The sequence below is a fragment of the Oculina patagonica genome, chromosome 10 (assembly GCF_052425735.1).
Source record: "Oculina patagonica isolate OP01 chromosome 10, crgOcupat, whole genome shotgun sequence".
In the NCBI taxonomy this organism is placed as follows: Eukaryota; Metazoa; Cnidaria; class Anthozoa; order Scleractinia; family Oculinidae; genus Oculina; species Oculina patagonica.
This window is the reverse complement of record NC_135767.1, coordinates 5,675,265-5,696,306: the sequence shown is the minus strand read 5'-3', so window position 1 is coordinate 5,696,306 and position 21,042 is coordinate 5,675,265. Positions and strand designations below refer to the sequence as shown.

Below are 21,042 nucleotides of genomic sequence, written 5' to 3'. Positions count from 1 at the left end.
TTTGTGTTACTGGAAGTCTGTTAAATTACCTTAAACAGTGTCACAGTGATCTCGTCCGCTTAGGCAAGCTCTGCGTAAAATATAATACCGAAACTCTCGTATGTAAACAAAAACAAAGGCGTGGCTGACTAGGGTTCTTTAAGTGGTGAGATGCTTTTTGAAAATAACCCGACGCGTAAACTCACAAGTTGTCGTCCATTGTTATATTAAAGGCCCTGATTTTTGAAACTATTAACAACTTTAAATTAATGAAATTAAGAATGATAAGTTATAAGAATATTGAAAACGTTTTTTAAAGAATGAGAATGTTTACAATAAAGACTATGAAGGTCAACCTATGTACATATATAATTTGACTTGAAACCAATAATTTGACTTACTGTTTTTTTAGTGTGTGTATCTAGAAAACGAAAATCCGGTATTATTACAAAACTCATTGAAAAAAAGTAATAGAGTATATTCCCTCCGCGCGAAAAAATAAAAGAGACCGATTTTCAAAATGAAGCGGTAGCAAGCAAATCTACAAATTCCGGCTGAATCCTTACAAAACGCCCACCATATGTGATTTAGAAGGCAAGAATATTCAATGAAAAGATGACTTAACCTGAAAAGTAATTGCACTATAAAAAGTATTCAGTCTCTCTATATTATGTAATGTTTAATAAATGAGCAGCAGTGTTTTATCAAGTTTAAAACACGAGGCGCAGCCGAGTGTTTTAGACTTGATAAAACACGAACTGCGAATTTATTGAACGGCTTAAAAATCTTCTGATGTAGATCAACTCATTCTTGCACTAATATTTAGATTTGGGGTTATTTTGGCCTAGAAAATTGGACGTAAAGTTTAGCCGTGTCTTTATCAGATATAAAGACACTCATTAAACATTAATTTCTTTTGTATTTTCTTTATGAATTATTAATGAGTTTTTTAAGTAGTAGATAAAATATGAGCGGGAGATCTGTATGGGCGTTTACAATGGCGAGCCGATAGGCGAGCCATTGTAAACGCCCATACAGATCGGACGCGAATATTTTATTCTACTCGTGAAATGAAAACAATAAATTGAATGCAAAGTATTGTTATGCGAATCAGTAGAGATCTGTATCAAAAGTTAATGAATACTAATTAGCTGAGCAGGAGCTTGTATCAAAAGTTAATTCTATTGATTGATTTGTATGGGGGTTTACAGCTGTGTACATGTGATCTGAATACTGTGCTGGGATTGGTTTGCACCCTCATGAATTATTAATGAATTTTACAAGAAAGGTTTCAGTGGTAGCTCTGAGAATACAAAATGGTATCATCGAAAGAAAAGGTCGACAAACTTTAGCTACTATCACGTAAACTGGCAAATTTAATATAATGGAACACAATAATCTTTGAGAATTTTCCAAAACTGGTAATTTTGCTGAGTTCCAAATTAATATTCAAGAATTTTATGCCGTTGCTGCTGTAAGCCACCAACATTTAAATAAACTTATTTAAAGTCAATTTTTTAACGAGAACTCCCAAGAAACCTTTTTAGATAACTACAAAAGGGGACAAAAGCCTTGAATATCTATCGAACATGAACAATTCTCGTAGTACCACATTTCCGTTTTAACTGTATAAAATGGAAAAATTTTAAGTCTCTATTAAGATTGTATGTATTTTTTAGCTTTTTTGACACCAAACTGTGTCCATTCGACTAATCTTTATGCAGCAGCCATTTTTAATTCAGCAAAAAATAAACGAAAAAGCTATGTAATTCGCAAAAGAGCCAGTCCCCTATACCCACGTGACCTCTTTTCCCAGGGTCCATTTGTATGACGCATATATTATCTTAATTATTTATAACATTGTTCGGATTGACCACTGGGATGAGAGGTACTGGAACCGAGAACAGTTACTAGGATTCATTCCCCTATGTGACGCGGTCTCTTGCAGTAAAGCAATCTTGTTTTTGGCTAAAGCGATACAATGTAAGAAATAATGTGAAATTTCCCCTCCCATTTTTGTTTTGTTTTCTCTTTAAATGCGATTGGTATGTATTATATTAACCTATATGTGGCGTGTCAATGACACACACTTATCTCATATATCTTCCACTCTTGTCTAGCTTAAGAATTTTAGCGAGACGTTGTTTTGTTGTGGTTACTGCTTTTTTGTTGTGGTTACGTCCTTTTTTACCCGGCGCTGCTGAAAGAAAAAAATTAAAACAAAAATTAAATAAAACCGAAGTGACGGGCTTGTTAGTGATTACAAGACCCGGGCTGGCACAGTTTGCTGCAACCTCTTTCTTAGGCCCTCTCTTTTTTCCACTCTTGTGTCAAGGGATGAAAAGGAGGAGGGGGCTTGGAAAGAGGTTAAGTTAACTGGTTTTATGTAACGATTCTCCACCCATCCCCAACATCAAAAATTTCTTTATTTGTTCCCCCCCAGCCTCTAAATCATAAATTACCCCCATGCCTTTACATTCCATTATTTCTGCCCTCCTTCCTCGTTGCAGTCATAACCTTAACCCTTTTAAGTGTAGATGTGACAACTGAATTTTGAAGTAATAATCATTCTTCGCCCTTTCACAGTATATGAAAACATTGACTACATTTTTTTTTTTTTTGACTACATTCTTGTGTTCCTTTATAGAGCAATTTTCAATTGAGCGTCGTAAAACCAAACCAAAGTAATTACTCTAGCCAATCACAAAGGGCACAGACAATCCTGTGAACCAATCAAAAGTCGAAGCAAGTACATGTAGCCGGCACGAAGCGCGGGAAAACGTGTGCGAGCGAGTCACGATTGGTTTTGGTTTTACTTCTGATTGGCTGAGAAAGTGGCGCGAGATTTTTAAGCCAATCACAGAGCGTAGCAATGCAAAACCAAAGCAAACGCAATTAACGTTCGACACTCAAGTGAAAACCGCTCTATATGTGTGTGATAACTATTTGAGTCAAAACTCGAAGCCTAGAGTAGCCTGTTCCAGGCATTCGGTTAGTTAGGAAGCGCGAAAAACGGCAAGCGTAAAAAAATAGGGGGAGGGGGGCGGGGAGGAGAACCTTAGTCCCCTCGCCATTTTTTTCGCTCGCCGTTCCTCGTGCCGCTTCCAACTAACCAAACGCCTGGAACACGCTAACCCTAGAGCGTTTCAGCGGTGTAGCAGCTCTTGTAAGTTTGTTATCTACAGGTCCTCTAGTGTAGTAGTTGCTATTGCTTTTGGGGGCTAGGGGCATTGTTCCTGTTGTTTGTTCTATTGTTTTCTTGAAGGGTAGCGAGCCATTCATGTGAGACCTTGCGAGAACTGCTACCCGACCCCCTCTTGTGCGGCAGTTGCTACCGGGTTTTTTTTGGGGGGGGGGGGGTAGGGGCATTGTTCCTATTGTTTGTTCTATTGTTCTCTTGAAGGGTAGCGAGCCATTCATGCGAGACCTTACGAGAACTGCTACAGACCCGACTGTTTGCGGCCTCAAGTCGTTTCAAGTGGAAATCGTGAAAGTTGAGCAAAACAGTTGAACTAATGCTCTTAACAATTTTTTAGCAAATATATAATTATTTTGTAGCATCTTTGAAAGGATTACCTTATTGTTACTTATTTTCGCGTAAACTTAATTTCGCGAAAATGGAACGGGAATATTTCGCGGGACTTAAATTTCGCGATTTGGCCAAAAAAATATGTTCAAAGGAACTTAATTTCGCGAAAATTGTCAAAATACTGGTCTGCATTAATGAACAGTAAGTCTTAAATTTGGCACAACTGATTTGCATTTTCCACAGCAATAGTTTCCAATGACACTGAACAAAACCATATCAAAACGAAACCGGCTTAAAATAGTTTGACATGTTCCTTTGTAACAAAAAAGTAGAGCTAGTTTGACGACTGTACCAAGATAATTATGTAGTAAACTGACAGCAACATTGATTAATCATAACGAGTTATATTGAAGGGTATTAAAGTTCGCGTCGTTATGTTTCGCGAGAACCTTTCTTCGCGGGTCTTTAATTTCGCGATTTTTTGAAAATCGCGAAAATCGCGAAAATTAAGTCCCGCGAAAATAAGTAACAATAAGGTATACTCTATTAGACCTTTGCATACTTACAGTCAAGATTGAAAAAATTGTATTGCAAGAATACTTAATCTAACCTTTTGCGTTACTGTCATTTTTTGAGCCGCTGGGTGTCGCATCCGTCACTGGACCAGGTTCACTTCCGTTTAGCGCCGTGGCGTTACTTCCGCTAGAGCTTCCTCGGTCACCTGCTTTCGTACCTCCACCGGAAGTAAAGATTCCCTGCGAAAGATGGATGGTGACCATAAATGTAAAATCAATCACAAAAATGGCACAAGCATAGTAAATTGTAAAATAAACCAATCAGAAGTCAATGTGAGAAGAAGTACAGTCGAAGCTCTCTTAACGGACACTCTCGTAAGCGGACAGCTCTACTTACGGCCGCCTTGTTTAAAACCCCGTTTTAACTCCCATACAAACTATGTATTTTTACATTATCGTAAGCGGACATTCCCGTAAGCGGCCGCGGACACTTTCAGAGATTACGACTTAGACTCCTTCGTTGTTTTTAAGCTCCCGTAAGCGGACACCCCAAAGAAAATCCTATTAACAACCTCTGTACCTTGTTTTTATCAATCAACTTCACATCGCCGTTCATCACAATGATTCTACAGTTATTACCGTACCATATTTCAGTTTTTGTTTTGTCGTCATCCACGTCCGTCCGGTTATTGTTAGCTGGGCAAGCTCCCGGTCATCTATCCCCTTCACCTCTAGTGGCCGCTTACGAGAACCATTCTCGTAAGCGGCCAGCTCCAGTTACGGACACTTTTTTTCGCGCCCCGAGGGTGTCCGCTTACGAGAGCTTCGACTGTAATTGGTAAAAAGCGCAGGAATTTTGTAACCGGTGCAAAGCGCATGCAACTGGCGGTAAACGCGGGAAAACATAGGGGGAAAACAAAACACGTGACAAGCACGAAGGGAGACTTACCGTGGGCGCACTTTCTTCGAGCGGCGAGTTCAGTAAACTGCCAGCGGTGTTTCGCCTGGACGTCTGACGAACAGGCCTGTGTTCCCGTGATGGCGAGTAAAGCAGTTTGCCTGACAAGCAAACAACAAAGTTACTAAACATATATATGAGCCAAACTTCTCATAATTATCAAGGATGCACGACCCACGGGACAAAGTAGAACAAGTAAACAGCGACAAGAACACAACTACAACCTGGTCATTTTCACTAAAAAGCGATTCAAGTATGACCTGAGCGTGACCTATGCATGTCTCAAGCATGACCAAAGCGTGACCTTAGCGTGACCCAATCGTGACCACATGACCTGAGCTTGACCTAAGCATGACCTGAGCGTGACTCAATCAATAACACATGAACTGAGCGTGACCTAAGCGCGACCCCATGACCTGAGCGTGACCTAAGCATGACTCACGCGTGACCAAGGCGTGACCTACGCGTGACCCAATCGTGACCACATGACCTGAGCGTGACTCAATCAATAACACATGAACTGAGCGTGACCTAAGCGCGACCCCATGACCTGAGCGTGACCTAAGCATGACTCACGCGTGACCAAGGCGTGACCTACGCGTGATCCAATCGTGACCACATGACCTGAGCTTGACCTAAGCATGACCTGAGCGTGACTCAATCAATAACACATGAACTGAGCGTGACCTAAGCGCGACCCCATGACCTGAGCGTGACCTAAGCATGACTCACGTGTGACCAAGGCGTGACCTACGCGTGACCCAATCGTGACCACATGCCCTAGCGTGACCTAAGTATGAAATACGTGTGATCTATTAGAGCGAGTGTTCCCTGCCCTGCAGTATGTCAACATCAAATTACAACGTACTTTTTGGATTCCATGTTGAGTCTACTCTTTCGCTCTTTTTCTTTCGCTGACCAGGCTTCCAGGAATTGTTTTTGTCCTCGTCAGTCATCTCGGCGAGTGGTGGATAAACTACACAAGAAAACACAAAGAAATTACATTCAAAAATGTACATAAAAAATTCTCATACTAATTAACGCAAAATATAGCATTACATTAAGTCCTTTAAGGAACTGGAAGTGATCATGAAATGAAGATAATTTCCAATAGATTATGTGACATAGGTCGAAGAGTGGCATTTTGATTGGCTAATAATCATTTCACAGTTGGCTTTACAATGACTTCGAAGCACGTAACGAAGTTACATTGTGATTTTATTAAAGGACGTCAGAAAGAAAAAGTAAATTTCAATTCAGACTCTTTAAAGGGACTGTGTCACGGCTGAGTTAAGTTTATTCATCATCACCATCATATCCTTTATTTAAACACGATAAGGGTTTTAAGTACAATGCTTGTGGGGTCGTGTTCTAAACTAATATATTCCTAAATACTGGTACTAATAAATAATATTTTAAAACGTTTTGCCAAACACTCGCTATGAGACTAAAGTTTGCAAAGAAATTACTTCTATGGATTGAAATGACAAAACCATAGCTTTACTGCGACCAAATGTGTCTCCCGAGCGTTATAATTTAACGTTACACGCAAAAAAACCTTTGAAAACTGTTCAGCCCAACAATATTTTTGGTCATCCGTACCTTCTTTTGTATTTGCTGTGTTACTTAAATATGTTCCTTTACTGTTTTACAAGGTTATTTTTAAATTTCACAGAATTTAATGGTCATGTCCCATGCCTAAATTTGGTTAAAATCCGAGACACAGTTCCTTTAGGCTTGTGGGAGCCATGTTTGTAAACAGAGCTAGTTATGAACAGAGGTCACCCTAACGCATAGTCCTACGCAAAGTGACCAGACTGACTTATAACACTCCTACAATACAAGCTATTCATTTCTCACCGTATTTATTGTCGTGAAAATAGTCTGAGTCTCCGAACCCAAGATCCTCTTCCTCACTATCACCCTCAGAATTACTCTCGCTTGCAGCTCGTTTAGAGTTCAACTGAGAAGTACTGGGTGCCACTACAGACTGCGAGGACTGGGCACTGCCTGATTTTAGAGTAGCACTGGAGCGAGTTTGAAGAGATGGAGAGCTGAGTGCACTTACACTAGCGCCTGCACTCAGACCAAACAAAAGTGTTTTGGCTGCTTCGATTTCCTCTCTGCAAAAAAAGTAACACTTTAATTTAGTCAAGAGAACAAGTACGCGCTCACTTTTACGTCAGAGGGGCCTAGTTGCCAAGTAACTCATCACGTTTCCAAGACGCCAAGATGACGTCAAACGTTGGGCGTTTTACTCGTTAGGCTTGTATATCTTACTTTAGATCAGCTGACGACGTCCAGTCCAAGCCGGCCACAGGCTGTTGAGTCCGAGGGTCTGATCCTGTGGCCTGGAGACCATAAGTAGTTCCCATGCTCCCTAGTGTAGTTCTCGACTGCACGGGGATGAGGCTCGGTGTTCCTCCGATACTAAAGTTGAGCTCATTGTCCGAAGTATCGCTATTACTCTCTGGCGAGTAAGAAGCGTTCTTGTTGGACATGCTGTTCACTGCAAGAGATACAGACATGTACAGACAGTGATTTATGAGAGAAGAGTAAACCATGCATAATGGTTTGCATCTCGGAACGGGCGTCTTTCAATGCCAAGCAATTTTGATCACAGGCGTTACTTTGCTGTTAGTTTCTCTCGTTTCAAAGGTTTCATTCTAGTTAATTAAGAATTTTCCGACAAGCATCTCAGGTTTTTTAGGTTCTCCGCCATTTTCTACCCTTTCAGCCCTGTTGTCAACATACAAATTCTCTATACTGGTCCCTATACATTTCTTATAGTACTAGTTGGGAGAATTTACTTACTTACTGCCCATCATGCCTGTGAGTTGGGAGAATTTGATGATGTATTAACCCTTTAAGCCCTGATGTCAACATACAAATTCTCCTTAATGGTCTCCATACATTTCTTATAGGACTAGTTGGGAGAATTTGACAAAGAAACGTACTTGAGAGTTTAAGCCGAAGAGGTCCTTGTTTAGAAGGAGAGCAGGAGTATGAGCCATCTGCGACGTCACTACGTTCAGTCATATCCTGCGACATAAGTGGCTGGAACTTCTTTCCTGTTATTTTTCTACTGCTGCGATTGTTGTTACTGTGGAGAAAAACGAAACAGCAGACAGAAAGTTTGTATCGCTTGGCAAAAAATAAAAGAAACACAAATATGATAACAATATGATCGAATTTTAGCCGTTCGTATTCCACAATAGTGTAGCAGCTCTTGTAATCCTGTAATTCTACTGGTCCCAGTGGCTGATCTAGGTAAGGGGTTCGGGGGCCCCGGTGCCCCCACATTATTTTTTAACCAAATAGAGGCCTGAAGGGCCGACAAAAGCTATTTTCAAGAGCGGGCCGTCTCCTTATTCCAGGGCCTGGATGATCGGGCCCCCACTTAGCTGAAGGTCTGGATCCGCTACTAGGTCCTCTACTGTAGCCGTTGCTATGGTTTTTGGGACTAGGGGTATTGTTCCTGTTGTTTGTTCTATTATTCTTTTGAAGGGTAACCAGTCCCAGTCGTACCAAGACTTAACCAGCCTTGTTCCTTTTTGTTTGTTATTACCTCTTTTTTTATCTGATTTGAAGGCAATTTGTCCATCACAAAAAAAAATGGATAAAGCCTCTTTTAGTTTGGACAATACACCGAGCCTGGACTTTATTCTGACAAAATGATTTCCTCTCCCTCACCCCTGGAAGAATCGAGAAGCTGGACACCAAAGCTGTCCACTGTTTACTAACCTGATAATTTTCCCATTGGAGACAACAAGTTTAAGACTAGAATCCGCTGATGAACTAAGCTGCATTTTGCTTCCACTCGACTCCATTTTAGCCGCATGAGGCTCCTGATTTCGTGGAATCTTGAGCTTTAGTGAGGGAAGACTCGTTGAAAGTGCATCACCTTTGCGCTTCAGATCTACTCCCGTGTTAGCAATTCTAATCACAGGTTTACTGTCATCCAGCTCGCATTTTAAATGTTCTGCAGGATTTTTAGGGCTGTTGGCATTGTAGTTGTCCGGTTTTGGTGCTTTGATTTTCAAGCGCGGCAGAGCTCCGTCCACTAATACGGACGACATAGGGCTTCCACTATCTCTTTGATTGTTTTCGTCAATTTTAGGAGTAGAAGGTCTTAATGACTTGCTTGATTTCTGTAATTGAATGGAGGTGTAAGTGTTAGAGCGATTGAGTGTTGTAAAATCGAAATCTAAGTAAACACTCTGGCTAATCACAAAGGACACAGAAAATCGTTATTATTATAACCAATCAAAAGACAAATGAAATACATGTAGCCGACGCGAAGCCGGGAAAACATGCATAAGCGAGTCGAGATTGGTTTTGGTTTTCTTCTGACTGGTTGAGAAAGTGGCGCGATTTTTTTAAACCAATCACTAAGCGTAGAAATGCAAAACCTAAGCAAATTACTTTTGATACTCAATCGAAAACCGCTTCAAAGTCACACTCGCTCCCCCTACTTTTCTTCAAAGAGTATTTAATAATTGTTCGACATTAAAATCCTATCTCAAATTTGGTCATCACAAACCTCTCTCTAACTCGAACTAAAACATTTATCCTTTGGATACTCTTGTACAGTAATTTACTATGGGCTACCTCAAACTTGATTTCTCAACATTTTTAGTTTTAATCCCTTTATTTGAGATAGCTGATAACACTGCAGTTACAATTGTTTTTATAATTGTAATTTTCCTTCGCCTATCAGTGAGTCAAAAAATCCCCGATAAATGGAATTGGACAAAAACATCGGCATATTATTAGCTAATTCTCCCGCATTATCCGGCAGTCTCCCAGAGAGAGACCTCTTCTGATCTCCCATATGGTTACCAAATCTCCCGGTTACGAAGAAAAATGCTTGGAAATACGTGTTTTGACACTGACTTTGGGCGATTTTGAAGGAAATGCTTCTTAATGAGATGTTTGACACGTTTTTGTGGTTAAATCGGGTAAGATCTATTTTTGCCCCATTTTGGCGGTCAAGAAGAGGTACTTGGCCATCTCCCAGATTTCTGAATTTTTTCCCCTTAGACTGACATCTCTGGCATACATGTATGCCTGTACTCTTCCTCTGCAACAGGCTCTCTCTTATAAAACGAATAATATACAAGACCCCTCCCACTGGGTTCTAAATAGAGTATTTATGATTAATAAACTTTTCAAACCTCAGTCTTTTTAAGTTCTTTGGCAATGGACTTGAGTAGCTTTCCCGGTGATACACTATCAGGGATAAAGAACTTGTGATGTTTTGTGAATGCCTGTAGAATCAGAATACAAAATTAGCACCAAGAAAATAACTGAACAACCATTCATGCTGCTTGCATATTAAAATAGGGTTGTAATATGTCAAACAGTCGACTTCCGTTTTCCCCACAGTTAGGAAGAGACACAATGTACAATGAGACTTAGGCAATAATGCATGCTTTATACATTATGCACCTATCAATGTTAAGCTGCAGGGGGTGGGGGGGGGGGAGGCCGGGCACAGGAAAGGCAACAGAACTTAGCTGAGATTTTCTGTTCAAATGCCTACTGCAGGGCTTTTTTGGGTCGTCAGATAAGTCACTACACTTCAATAAAATTCTGTTATAAAGTCCATTAAAACGGACAAAAGTCCTCACCAAGGACAGACAATCGCTGTCCCTGGTTCCCGAGGATTTTGATGAGCGGACCGCTTGAAAGAACAAAGAAAAATTCTGGGAATCGGGTTCTCATGCAGGATTCGAACCATTGACCGTTTGCACACTGATCGGATGCTCTACTGTACAGGAATCTTGTGTTTATTAACAGCACCCTTACCTCTCCTTTAGTGCTCCATAACTTGAGTTCTACAACAAGGCTGTTCAAACCTTGAACTATACTGTTAGGTGGCTTCCTGCCTGACTCATGGAAAGCTGCATCACAAATTAAAACAACACAAAACTGATGTTATTGCTATTAGTCTGAAGCTTAAAATATTGGTAATTGTGAAGAAAAGCTCCCCGTAGCCGACTGTCTGTCAACTGTCAGCCGACACGTCACTGACAGGCCACGACAGACTACCGACAGGTTACTGACAGGCCACTGACAGTTGACCAACAGGTTACCGACAGACTACCAACAGTTTCTCAAAACAGACATTTTAGTGTAATTGTTAGATGTCTCATTAATGTTAGTTCTGAAAATTTGGTAGTATATTAAGACAATATTCACTAACAACTTAGAATGTGCTACATGCAGGTGACTGACTACTGGTACAGCCAAAGCTCCTGTAAGCGTCCTCAAGAAGCAGAAAAAGTGTCCGTTACTGGAGCTGTCTCCTTATGGGAATGACTGATCCTCGTAAGCGGCAACTAGCAGTATATGGGGATAGGTGGCGACTCACAGGAACTTGCACAACTCACATTAAAGTTTCTATCCCTATTCTGGACTTCATTCGTCATGCCACTGATTAGCTTCCTAGCAAATGATACCCTATTCTATACCAAAACTCTCTGATTTCTCTACCCTATCTCAGACTAAACTGCTTAAAAACCATACCCTTCACAGCGGCTCATACTTATATAGCTCATATATGGGAGTGCCCCCTAGGCCTTGTGAACGGTAGAAATGGAGTTAAGGGAGCTCAATTACTGCTGGAGCACCAATGAAAAACTGGCTAGAGATAGGCAGGGTAGGAGAGACTTCGTTGCTGCCCAGTATGTGCCACACAGGCATGATGGGTAGTAAGTTAGTAAGCCCCCGAGGCCTTGTGTATTGTTTGGTGAAACAAGATTGTTATTGTCATCCTTACCTTTAAGTTTATCCAGTAGATGCACAGTAGCATACCAGTTTATGGTCTCAAAACACGGGAAAAGGAACTTGTCAGGAGTCTTGAGCTGTCGTTCAAGTTTATACACCCTGCACAAAGAGGTTGAGTTAAATTATAAATAAAAAAAATATAAATCTACGGTTGTAACTGACCTAAAAATTTTCGGCACCATTCTGTTGCCTTCCTCAGAGTAAAATGACTAAAAAATGAATAAATATGAAAGTTCTAATACTTGTTACAGTCCCTAAGGGATACAATAAGTGGCAAATATGCTTTAGGGAAGGGCTGGTATTCATTAACAGCTTCAGTGTTCACAGTGGAATGCAAAGATTCCAAAAACAAGCGTTTGTGCTGGATGCTCATGCCACGTTATAGTATTTCCACATAGTTTGGATGAATGTGATATCCAGTGTTCTACATGTGCTGTTTGATTGCAGACTCATTATTGCCTCGATTACCAGGCTTGTGTTCTGCCCCCTAAGAGTTCCAGGGTCTTTTGCTTTCGTCAATGTACACAAAGGAACATGATTTGCACTTCACTTATTGTCACTGTCAATGTTCTACAATTTGAAAGTATTAATAATACACCCTTACCTCAGTTGAAGTTCAGTGTTGAAAGTGCAGAGAAAGTTCCCACCAAATACCAGTGAGTCAACAGGGGTAAACACCGCATGAATCCACCCTAACAAAGTTGAAAAAAAAAGCTTGGTAAGCAATTTATCTTTTACTATACTTAATCCTGGTTTTTATACCAAGATACCGTAGAACCGGAATTTTATGGTACACTGTAATCAACAATATAATCAACTGACGATAAACAGGCTTGGTGTTGTTACAGCTGCCTAATCTTCCATTTGCTGGCACCTACTTCAAAACGTTTTGAAGCCCTGCCACACAGTACAATCTTTAACAATTTGCCCGCCAATCCATGCCTCCCACATAGACCATAAATTAAATGATGCTTAGCGATATGTTGTGGTTCAAATTTACCTTTGGTTAATTTTTTTAAAACTATTTATAGTTTGATTTTTATGAAATGAATATATAAAATTCATATATTTGTACTGCAGATATACATTTTAAGCAAATGAAAGATCATCGCAGTAATGTACTCAACTTAAGCAGTTGAGAAAAGCAAGCCTGAAAAAATTCAGGCTTGAATGAGAATCGAACCCATGACCTCTGCGATACTAGTGCAGCGCTCTAACCAACTGAGCTATCAAGCCAACTGGGAGCTGGTCACTTGTGAGTTCGTAATATACCCGTGGATGGAGAAGATATGAAATGAATATATGAAATTCATATATTTGTACTGCGGATATAAATTTCTACAAACTATGCAGGGTGTTCATTAGGAATCGGAGATCGGAGAATTCTTCCGTTACAACGTAGAATTCTCCGGCTAAATTTCAACCGCCTGTACCTATTTTTTTATTAAGATGGGGAACCTTCTCCGGTTACTTTACACTATTTTCCTGCTATTACAATTCTTAATGAAAACCCTGACTATGATCACACTATATGAAGATTTGTACCTGTTGGAATAAACATGGTTTGCCCTGGTTTCACAGAGCACTTGTAGCAGTTTTTGACCATATCACCAAAGAACACCTCGCTCTGTCGTGCAGATGAAACCCATTTCTCGTACTGGTTGAAGTTTTCTTCACTTGGTTCCACAAAGTAAAACACTTTCTCACCCTGAGATGAATGAAAATAAAATTAATTAACAGTGGCCAACACATCACTATAATTTACCACTTGAACATGCTTAATTGCTGAACTGAGACAAAGACTTAGAACTTTCTAGTCTTAAACCTTAAAATATAACTTCTCTACCCTAACTGTCATATGGGAAGTGCAGTGGCCTAATGTTAAGTGCACTGGACTCTGGATCAAGCAATAGAACTTGCCTCTCTTCACCCAGATGTATAAATGGGTACCACTGAATTTAATGCTGGGGGTAGCCCTGCGATGGACTAGCATCCCATCCAGGAGGGAGTAGAAATACAGTAGAACCCCGGTAACTCGAACTCGGATAACTCGAACAACCCCGCTAACTTGAACAAACTTCCATTTCCCTTGGATTTGACCTCACTTTTCAGTCATTTTTACTCAGTTAACTCGAACTCGGATAACTCGAAAACCCCGCTAACTCGAACTAAATTTCGTTTCCCTTGATCTAATTTTAGGTCAAATTTACCCCAATAACTCGAATTCCGGTTTCTGCAACTCGCCACGGTTGCCCATTGATTAGAGCAACGAACAGATCACGTATTTGGCAGCCATTTTCCACTCTAATCATAAGAGCTATGATCGTGTTAGAGTTTCTGACGAGATAAAATTCATTTGCACTATACTGTATACTGAAGTGCTGAAAAATCAGTAAACTATCATTTATTAACTTGGCAAATTAAATATTCAATCGACCCCGATAACTCGAAACCCCGCTAACTCGAACTGTTTTTCGTTTCCCTTCAGAGTTCGAGTTACCGGGGTTCTACTGTACTCCTAGTGGCTTCATGCTATGTAAACCAGGATAAGCTTTGGCCTAATGGGCCACTATAGGCTCATATGCAGGCTTTTCCTTACCTACCCTGCCATACATTTTCTTCAATATCAGTTGTGAGAATAATAATAGTGAAAGATTGATCAAGACAATATCCACTAGTTGATGACTTTTTCAATTCTCAGCATGCATCTCCTTTGGCATTCTATTAACATTGTTAGAAGAAAATAGCTGTTGATCAGACAACTGTAACTGACCTTCAAGACATGATACCAGACTGAAGTGCCACCAAAGTCAACATGGAAGTCAGTGTAGGAATTCTTCACACCCATCAGACAATACTTTTGTACCAAAGGCTTTTTGTGTGGACTGCAATGAACGTAAGAAATCAATTAAACGCCAGTTAAGCAAAATCTTAAGGCCAGATCAAATGAGAGTTCAAATTCTTGCTCTTGTTTGACCATAAACTCTTGTGTCCTCTCACTGCTTCATGTGCACAATATACCATCACCGACTTTGAACCTGCTCAAATTTTCATGAGAGTCATTGGGAGTACTAACTTGACACTTGACAAATCAATTAAACGTCAGTTAAGCAAAATCTTAAAGCCAGATCAAAATTATGCAAATTTAAATTCTTGCTTTTGTTTGACCATAAAGTCTTGTGTCCTCTCATTGATTCATAAGCACAATGTAGTGCCACTGAATTTAAAATTTACATGAGAGTCATTGAGAGTTCTTACTCGACAGGCAAAACTTGTTTAACTTAATAATACCAACAACATGTACCGGTAATAAAAACTCACCTATCCTCAGGAAGATCTGTTGGCCACACATGGCTAGCCCAGTCTATATCTCGTACAACTGCTGGAGCGTGAACCAGTTGAGATAAGCTGTAGACATTAACCAACACAGAATAACATTAATTTTATTGAATACCATGAACCGGTAGTTTACAGTGACTTCAGATAGGCCCTTCATTAGAAGCCAGCAAGGCTATAATGACCGACAACTACAACTCAAGATCTAACTGGCACAAATTTGAGTTTGAAAATGGTGTCCAATTTGATAAGCCAGGGAGCAGTTTTTGTGCTGAGCCCTTAGCCCCAGCTTGATCTGCAGGGGGTTCAACCTCCGATGTTGTTTACCACGAGGAGAAATCCCTTGTAATGGTTGTGCTTGTGCTTATTTTGCTTCGTCCCTCCCACCTCACCCCAATAAACCCTTCTCCACCACTCTGTGGTGTGACTGTGCTGGGCTGTGGTCTGGTTGCTGGCATACCACAACCAGTTACCCCAAGCACTGGGAGATTGTTGCTCCTCGCCCGGCGCGAGCTGCCAACACTGCCAATTGATGTGTTGAAGACAGTTTGTATTTTCTGTACCTGGTGTTAGAGAACTCCAAGCTAATCACATTCAGAATCTTGTTCTTGACTGGATTCAGGTAGTACTCTGTCCATTCCCTCATTCTCATACGTTGATCCTCCTGCAACATAACATACAAATTTGAATAAAAAATTACAAAAGTTTGCTTTGAAGTAAGAAAAGTTAACCATACATCATAAAAGAGTGTAAAAAGTATAATTCTGGACGATATCCATGTGGGCAGAGATATGCACAAGGTTAATAACCAACCAAACCTCTGGCACGAAAGTCCTGAGTGCTCTACAGTACCGCTCAAATGTAAGTTACCACCTCTCGTCTTGTTTCTCACAAGATGCGTCTTGTTTCTCACGAGACGGTGGTTACTTACATTTGAGCGGTACTGTAGATCTTCAAGCCCTAGTTTAAAACTCTAAAGGATTTTAGACCAAATTATACAATTTTAAATACTGGTACTTTTAAGCTAAAAATCAAGAATAATTGTAATGTCCCTATAAAAAGCAATGCATACGTCCTGGTTTAAATTTATCTTTGTTGTAAAAACACTGAGCTGTTACCTGTCTACAGACATCAATGACATCCAACTCCCTCATGGAACCTGAAAAAGATATCAAAGAAGAAATCAATGGTTCATCTCTGTATAAACCTATTGTGTCAACAGGCAGTGCTTATCTCAAAAATGGTTTTCAAGTTGCATTACACCCGCTTTCCGTGTTATAATGTGCATAGCGGGCTTTCAATCGACATCGGATTCCATCTTTTGACGTGCTAAACAAACAAGACGGATCAAAATCCGCCAATCACAGCCCACTAGCAACACCTTTTGAACTTGTAGGCTCATTTGCATGAAACCAACACCAGTAAGCATTGGTTTTGATTGGCTCAATCCAAACAGCATGTCAAAAGATAGATGTAGAGAGATAACTATGGATGCAACACTGAAAGCGTGTGTAAGTAAATGGGACTGGTAAGCATATAACTTATCAAAAGTTAATCATAACTTAAATTTATACTTTGACAGTGCTTGGAATAAGACATTAAGCACCTCCTTACAAATAAATTAAATTACTTATGTATCAAGCCCTTGAACATACCAACATGTCTCTCAACATCCATGACCGTGAATTTTTTGTCAGGTGTAATCATTCCAAGCCCTTCCTTATTTGCGACAAGCATAGGCCTGTTAAATCCATGTGTCTCAAAGGTGTCCCTTGTCAGGTCTTTACCATTGTCAAGCTTAAGGATAGCACTGTTATCTCTGTGTACCAGGGAGAAAATATAAGTCAGAATGTTCAACTCAATAATCACTCTTTTTGCTATCTGAGACCTTTCCACCTTCTTATTGTTGACATAAACAATCTGTATTGAAAGAAAGGCGATATGGTGTATTAGGGTCATCACAAAGTGCGAGGCAGCAAAGCGATCAATCCATTCTGGGTAGCCGAAATGGCACTCAGGTTAGCTTAAAAAGCACCATGGTTAGTCTACAGTTGGCTTGCATGCCTCGCACATTTATTAGACTCATATATTATAAGGAAGAGTAGAAATATGTAAATATAATTTATGTAGAAAATATATGTCTTCTTATCCATTAGTCTTTAAGCTCATGTTTTCTACACCAGACCCCAGTTGTAAGAGGTTAACTATAATAACTGAACTATTTGTTTGAAAATCACCACAGGGTTCATACTCTTTTGAGTTTTTTTGAAATTTTATGACTTTTCATGACCTTTTCCATGACTTCTCCAAGTTTTTCATGACCTAAATTTGACCATTTTCTTGTAAATCATCTTCATTTTGGGCATGTTTTCCCCATTTTTGTCATTTTTTTAATTGGACCATAAAAACAACACCATTTTCCAAGACTTTCCAAGGCCCACACTTATACAGGGGTGCAAATTATTTTTTTCACTTGAAAGGACATATGTCCTACTAAGACCCCATCTTGGTTGGACAAAACAAAATTTTGGTCAGACGTCACCAAAAACAAAAGGTTGAATTTTATTCATTGTTGCCGTTAAAATAATGATTTGTGATAAAAAAAGTTGTCCAGACATCACGACCACACTTGGTTTTTTCGTCGGACATGAGCAAATTTTGATCGGCCAATGTCTGATGACCGACTGTTACACGTGCAGCCCTGCTTATATTCCATGACTTTCCAGGCCTGGAAAATAAAATTCCAAACTTGCATGACCCGTACGAACCCTGCACCACCCATTTGAAGCACAGTTTGTTTTGACAACACTAAATGTTGTCAATAAAAACTATGCAACCAACTGGAAAGTGATTATCCACATGTAGTAGAAATTTTTCTTATCCTATCAAACAACCTTTACATGTAATAAGTCGTCTTGTTTATAAGAAGACAAGGAATTAACTAATTTTATACTCACTTGAATTTTCTGGTTTTTAGTTCTTTGACAAATGCAACTGTTCCTGCCTGAACAGCCTAAATAAAAACGATAAATAAAAAACCAAGTTTTAATTTTCAGAGATAATTAAAAACTTTCTTAACTTTACAAAAACTATTCAAAATTGTCTCAGATTTATGAGTTACAGTATGCTAAAAGTCGCATTTACTGGTTAATTTTTTTGCAATTTACAGATTGCCTTTACTGCACTTTTCAATAACATGAACTCTGGAGTTCAAAACTCAACTAACGAATGTTTTTTTTGTTGCTGTAATCATAATTATGGCTACAGCCAATGAACCTTGAGAAACAGAAACAAAGATAATGGACCGAAATCTACCAATCACTATTGACAGACAAGACCTTTTCATCCAGTTGAAGTTAACTTCTGTTTCCTGAGAGGTCAGGTTAGATGATTGACGGCAGTAAACAAAGGTAGCCATTGACTAGAGCAGAGTTTGCGTTTTATTTAAGAAAGACTCAAAATGGTAGTTAAGTAAGGAAGAAAATCACCAACAAGTTTTGACTTCCCTTTAATCTTACCTTTGACCCATCGTCTATTTCACTGTAGTCATGGCGATGCCAGTTCCTTCGCTTCTTCACTAAAAGAAAGCAGAGAACAGAACTCTTGAAAGTGATAAACTTTTTAGGGCTTCCGGTATCAATAACGATAATCTCATTTGACAAACAAATGTCAACAGATTCATGAGTAGATTTGTACAATTGCATCACATAATTGTATTGGAAAAAATAATGGTGAATTGTTCAGCAAAATAATAATAATAATGATGATGATGATGATGATAATGGATTTTTAAACAGGGTAATCCTTTCAGTCGCAGGACTGGTATCAACGGGGCCCTGTAAACAGATTTATAGAATTTTATGAGCTGTGTGTGATCGATCAAGGATTTTTACTATTTACAATAGTAAAAATCTTCTTGTTTGCCACAAGTGATGGTAAACATTACTGTCGCTAGCACTTGTGAGAACCTCAAGCTCATAGCCTAAAACAATGGGTCCAAGCAACAGGGTCAAAGCTGATTTATCTTAAGTTCTTTTAAGGCCTCTTTATAGATACAAATGTGTTTTCAATGAATTTGAATTTAAAGAATATTCCTCTAAAAACAACAAAAAACAAAAACAATATGACAATGCTAGTGATCCAAAGAATTATTTACAAAGGAATGCTGCAAATATATTTAATGAGCATCAAATTCAAAACATTATCCAAAATGAAAGTTAATATTTTGATCATAAAATTGTCGATTTGTGGAAAATAAAAGTAGAGCTAACAGAATTAAATATAATTTCATGCTTGCAAATGCATTCTGTTTTAGGTTAAGTTAATTTTAACATTTTCACTAACATTTATATAAGCAAGTTAACTCTTCTAAAAATAAAGTACACGAAAATAAATCAAACAGTTTTTGCCCGCGCGCATATCATCAACGGAGTTGAAATTGATTGTTTACCAATATTTGAAACAAATTCTTCAGGAAAACGAATTTACAGTTAACCTTAAAAATTAAGAATTAAAAAGCCTTCATTCCCTGGTGTAACCATGCCTCAATATTTTAATAAAATACTCGAAACCCGCGGATACAAACTTATCTTGATAATTAGTATAAACTCGAAGGAGATTAGGCTTAAAACAATTTTATGATTTTGCGATTGACTCAAACAGGTGTTTTTCGCATCACTACTAAAATGAGCACGTTTTCACCATTCGGTGAAGATATATAAGCTTAAGTTTCTTTCAAACCTCCTATATTCCGTGAGTATCACTCTTATATAAAGAAATACACAAAGATGTCTTTTGTTAGAGTCAAACTTTAGCTTGTACACAAAGTAAAGCTTTCTTACGGCTTTCGTCTGAGTTGTGTTCGCTTTTAAGTGTTTGATGCGTTGAAGAAGCCGCTACAAAGCTAACTTATTTATACACCTTTCCGCTCGTAATAAACAGAATTAAGAGGATGTTTACTCACGCGTTAACGGGCCGTGTAGTAACGCACACTCCGGGCAATGGTACCTTTCGATGTCGGAAGCCTGGTACTCCTCGATACCCACGCAACTAAAAAGAAAACAGATTTACGATAATTTCGAATTTTAATAACAACCATACCTTGAGGAATAGTCATACCCACCTTCCATGATACCATTCTTCGCAAGAATCACACTGGATCATAAATTGCGACTCATCGTACGGTTGCCTACAAATACAATACAAAGGGTCCGCCATGTTGTTTCTCTTTGACACGATATGACGTCATGACCGGCGTGGCCTCGCTTCCCTTCGAGTGACTTGGCTTTGTCTCTGTAAGTATCGGCGCCATATTTGATTTGCTGCAAAGAAAACTGGTCGTTGTCATTGCTGAAAAAGTGCTAGAACAAGAAATATGAGCAAAGTAAGAGCTCTAACATCAAACTCTCCTGGATTGTTGTATACAAGCGTTCAAACTGGATATCGTCGCGAAAATTTTTTACTGAATTCTAGATGCAAACACCTGAAACAAGATGACACGATTTAGCACGGTAAGCTCGCTCTTGAAGACCTTATATTTTTTGTCTATAACTTAATTTATAGAGGGCAATATCACAATTCCTGTTAAAGGAGGACTTTGAATCGAATTTTTAAATTAACTCTTATGGTATTATATATATTTTAAAAATAAAACTATTATAGTGTTAGAAGAAAATCGGATCAAAGCAAGGCAAAATTGCTGAAAATTGCCACTGTAATAGGGTCGTAATAGTTTATGAAGCTTTTTTTGCCCCATAAATTGCTAAATTAGCCCCAAATTAATTAATTTTGACTCGTAAAAATATACAGCGATACTACACACTAAAATGTCTAATAAGATATATATTTATTGATCTTCTGAATGTAAGCTAAGGCTGTCTCAAAGGTGCTCGAAATTTCCCGAAAAATTGCTCGAAATTTCTTATTGCTGGAAA

The 21,042-nt window shown here is 39.1% G+C and overlaps 1 protein-coding gene across 2 annotated transcripts; it reads right to left on the bottom strand.

Annotated features, from left to right (window-relative positions):
- Positions 1 to 1,339: 1,339 nt before the first annotated feature.
- Positions 1,340 to 20,436, bottom strand: LOC144628287 (uncharacterized). 2 transcript variants are annotated; one of them, XM_078486366.1, is made up of 22 exons: positions 20,232 to 20,436; positions 20,073 to 20,158; positions 18,628 to 18,686; positions 18,067 to 18,122; positions 16,765 to 16,928; positions 16,228 to 16,268; positions 15,673 to 15,773; positions 15,095 to 15,181; positions 14,547 to 14,658; positions 13,319 to 13,481; positions 12,378 to 12,465; positions 11,766 to 11,872; positions 10,793 to 10,887; positions 10,159 to 10,251; positions 8,726 to 9,132; positions 7,939 to 8,084; positions 7,262 to 7,490; positions 6,842 to 7,104; positions 5,850 to 5,957; positions 4,973 to 5,082; positions 4,119 to 4,263; positions 1,340 to 2,176 (listed from the first exon to the last, which is right to left on the bottom strand). In XM_078486366.1, exons 1-22 carry the CDS (start codon positions 20,324 to 20,326, stop codon positions 2,070 to 2,072), a joined length of 2,862 nt encoding a protein of 953 aa, XP_078342492.1. In that variant the 5' UTR covers positions 20,327 to 20,436; the 3' UTR covers positions 1,340 to 2,069. The 2 variants fall into 2 exon arrangements, with proteins under 2 accessions (XP_078342492.1, XP_078342491.1); XM_078486365.1 differs by having other exon boundaries at positions 1,340 to 2,179; positions 20,232 to 20,435.
- Between the last annotated feature and the right edge of the window lie 606 nt (positions 20,437 to 21,042).

Coding starts and splice junctions, on each gene's coding strand:
- LOC144628287 (XM_078486365.1), bottom strand. CDS start 20,326: ATGGCGGACCCTTTGTATTGTATTTGTAGGCAACCGTACGATGAGTCG. Junction 16,269..16,764: donor GGATGTTGAGAGACATGTTG/GTATGTTCAAGG, acceptor TATCTTTTTCAG/GTTCCATGAGGGAGTTGGAT. Junction 8,085..8,725: donor TCCAATGGGAAAATTATCAG/GTTAGTAAACAG, acceptor TTTTCTCCACAG/TAACAACAATCGCAGCAGTA.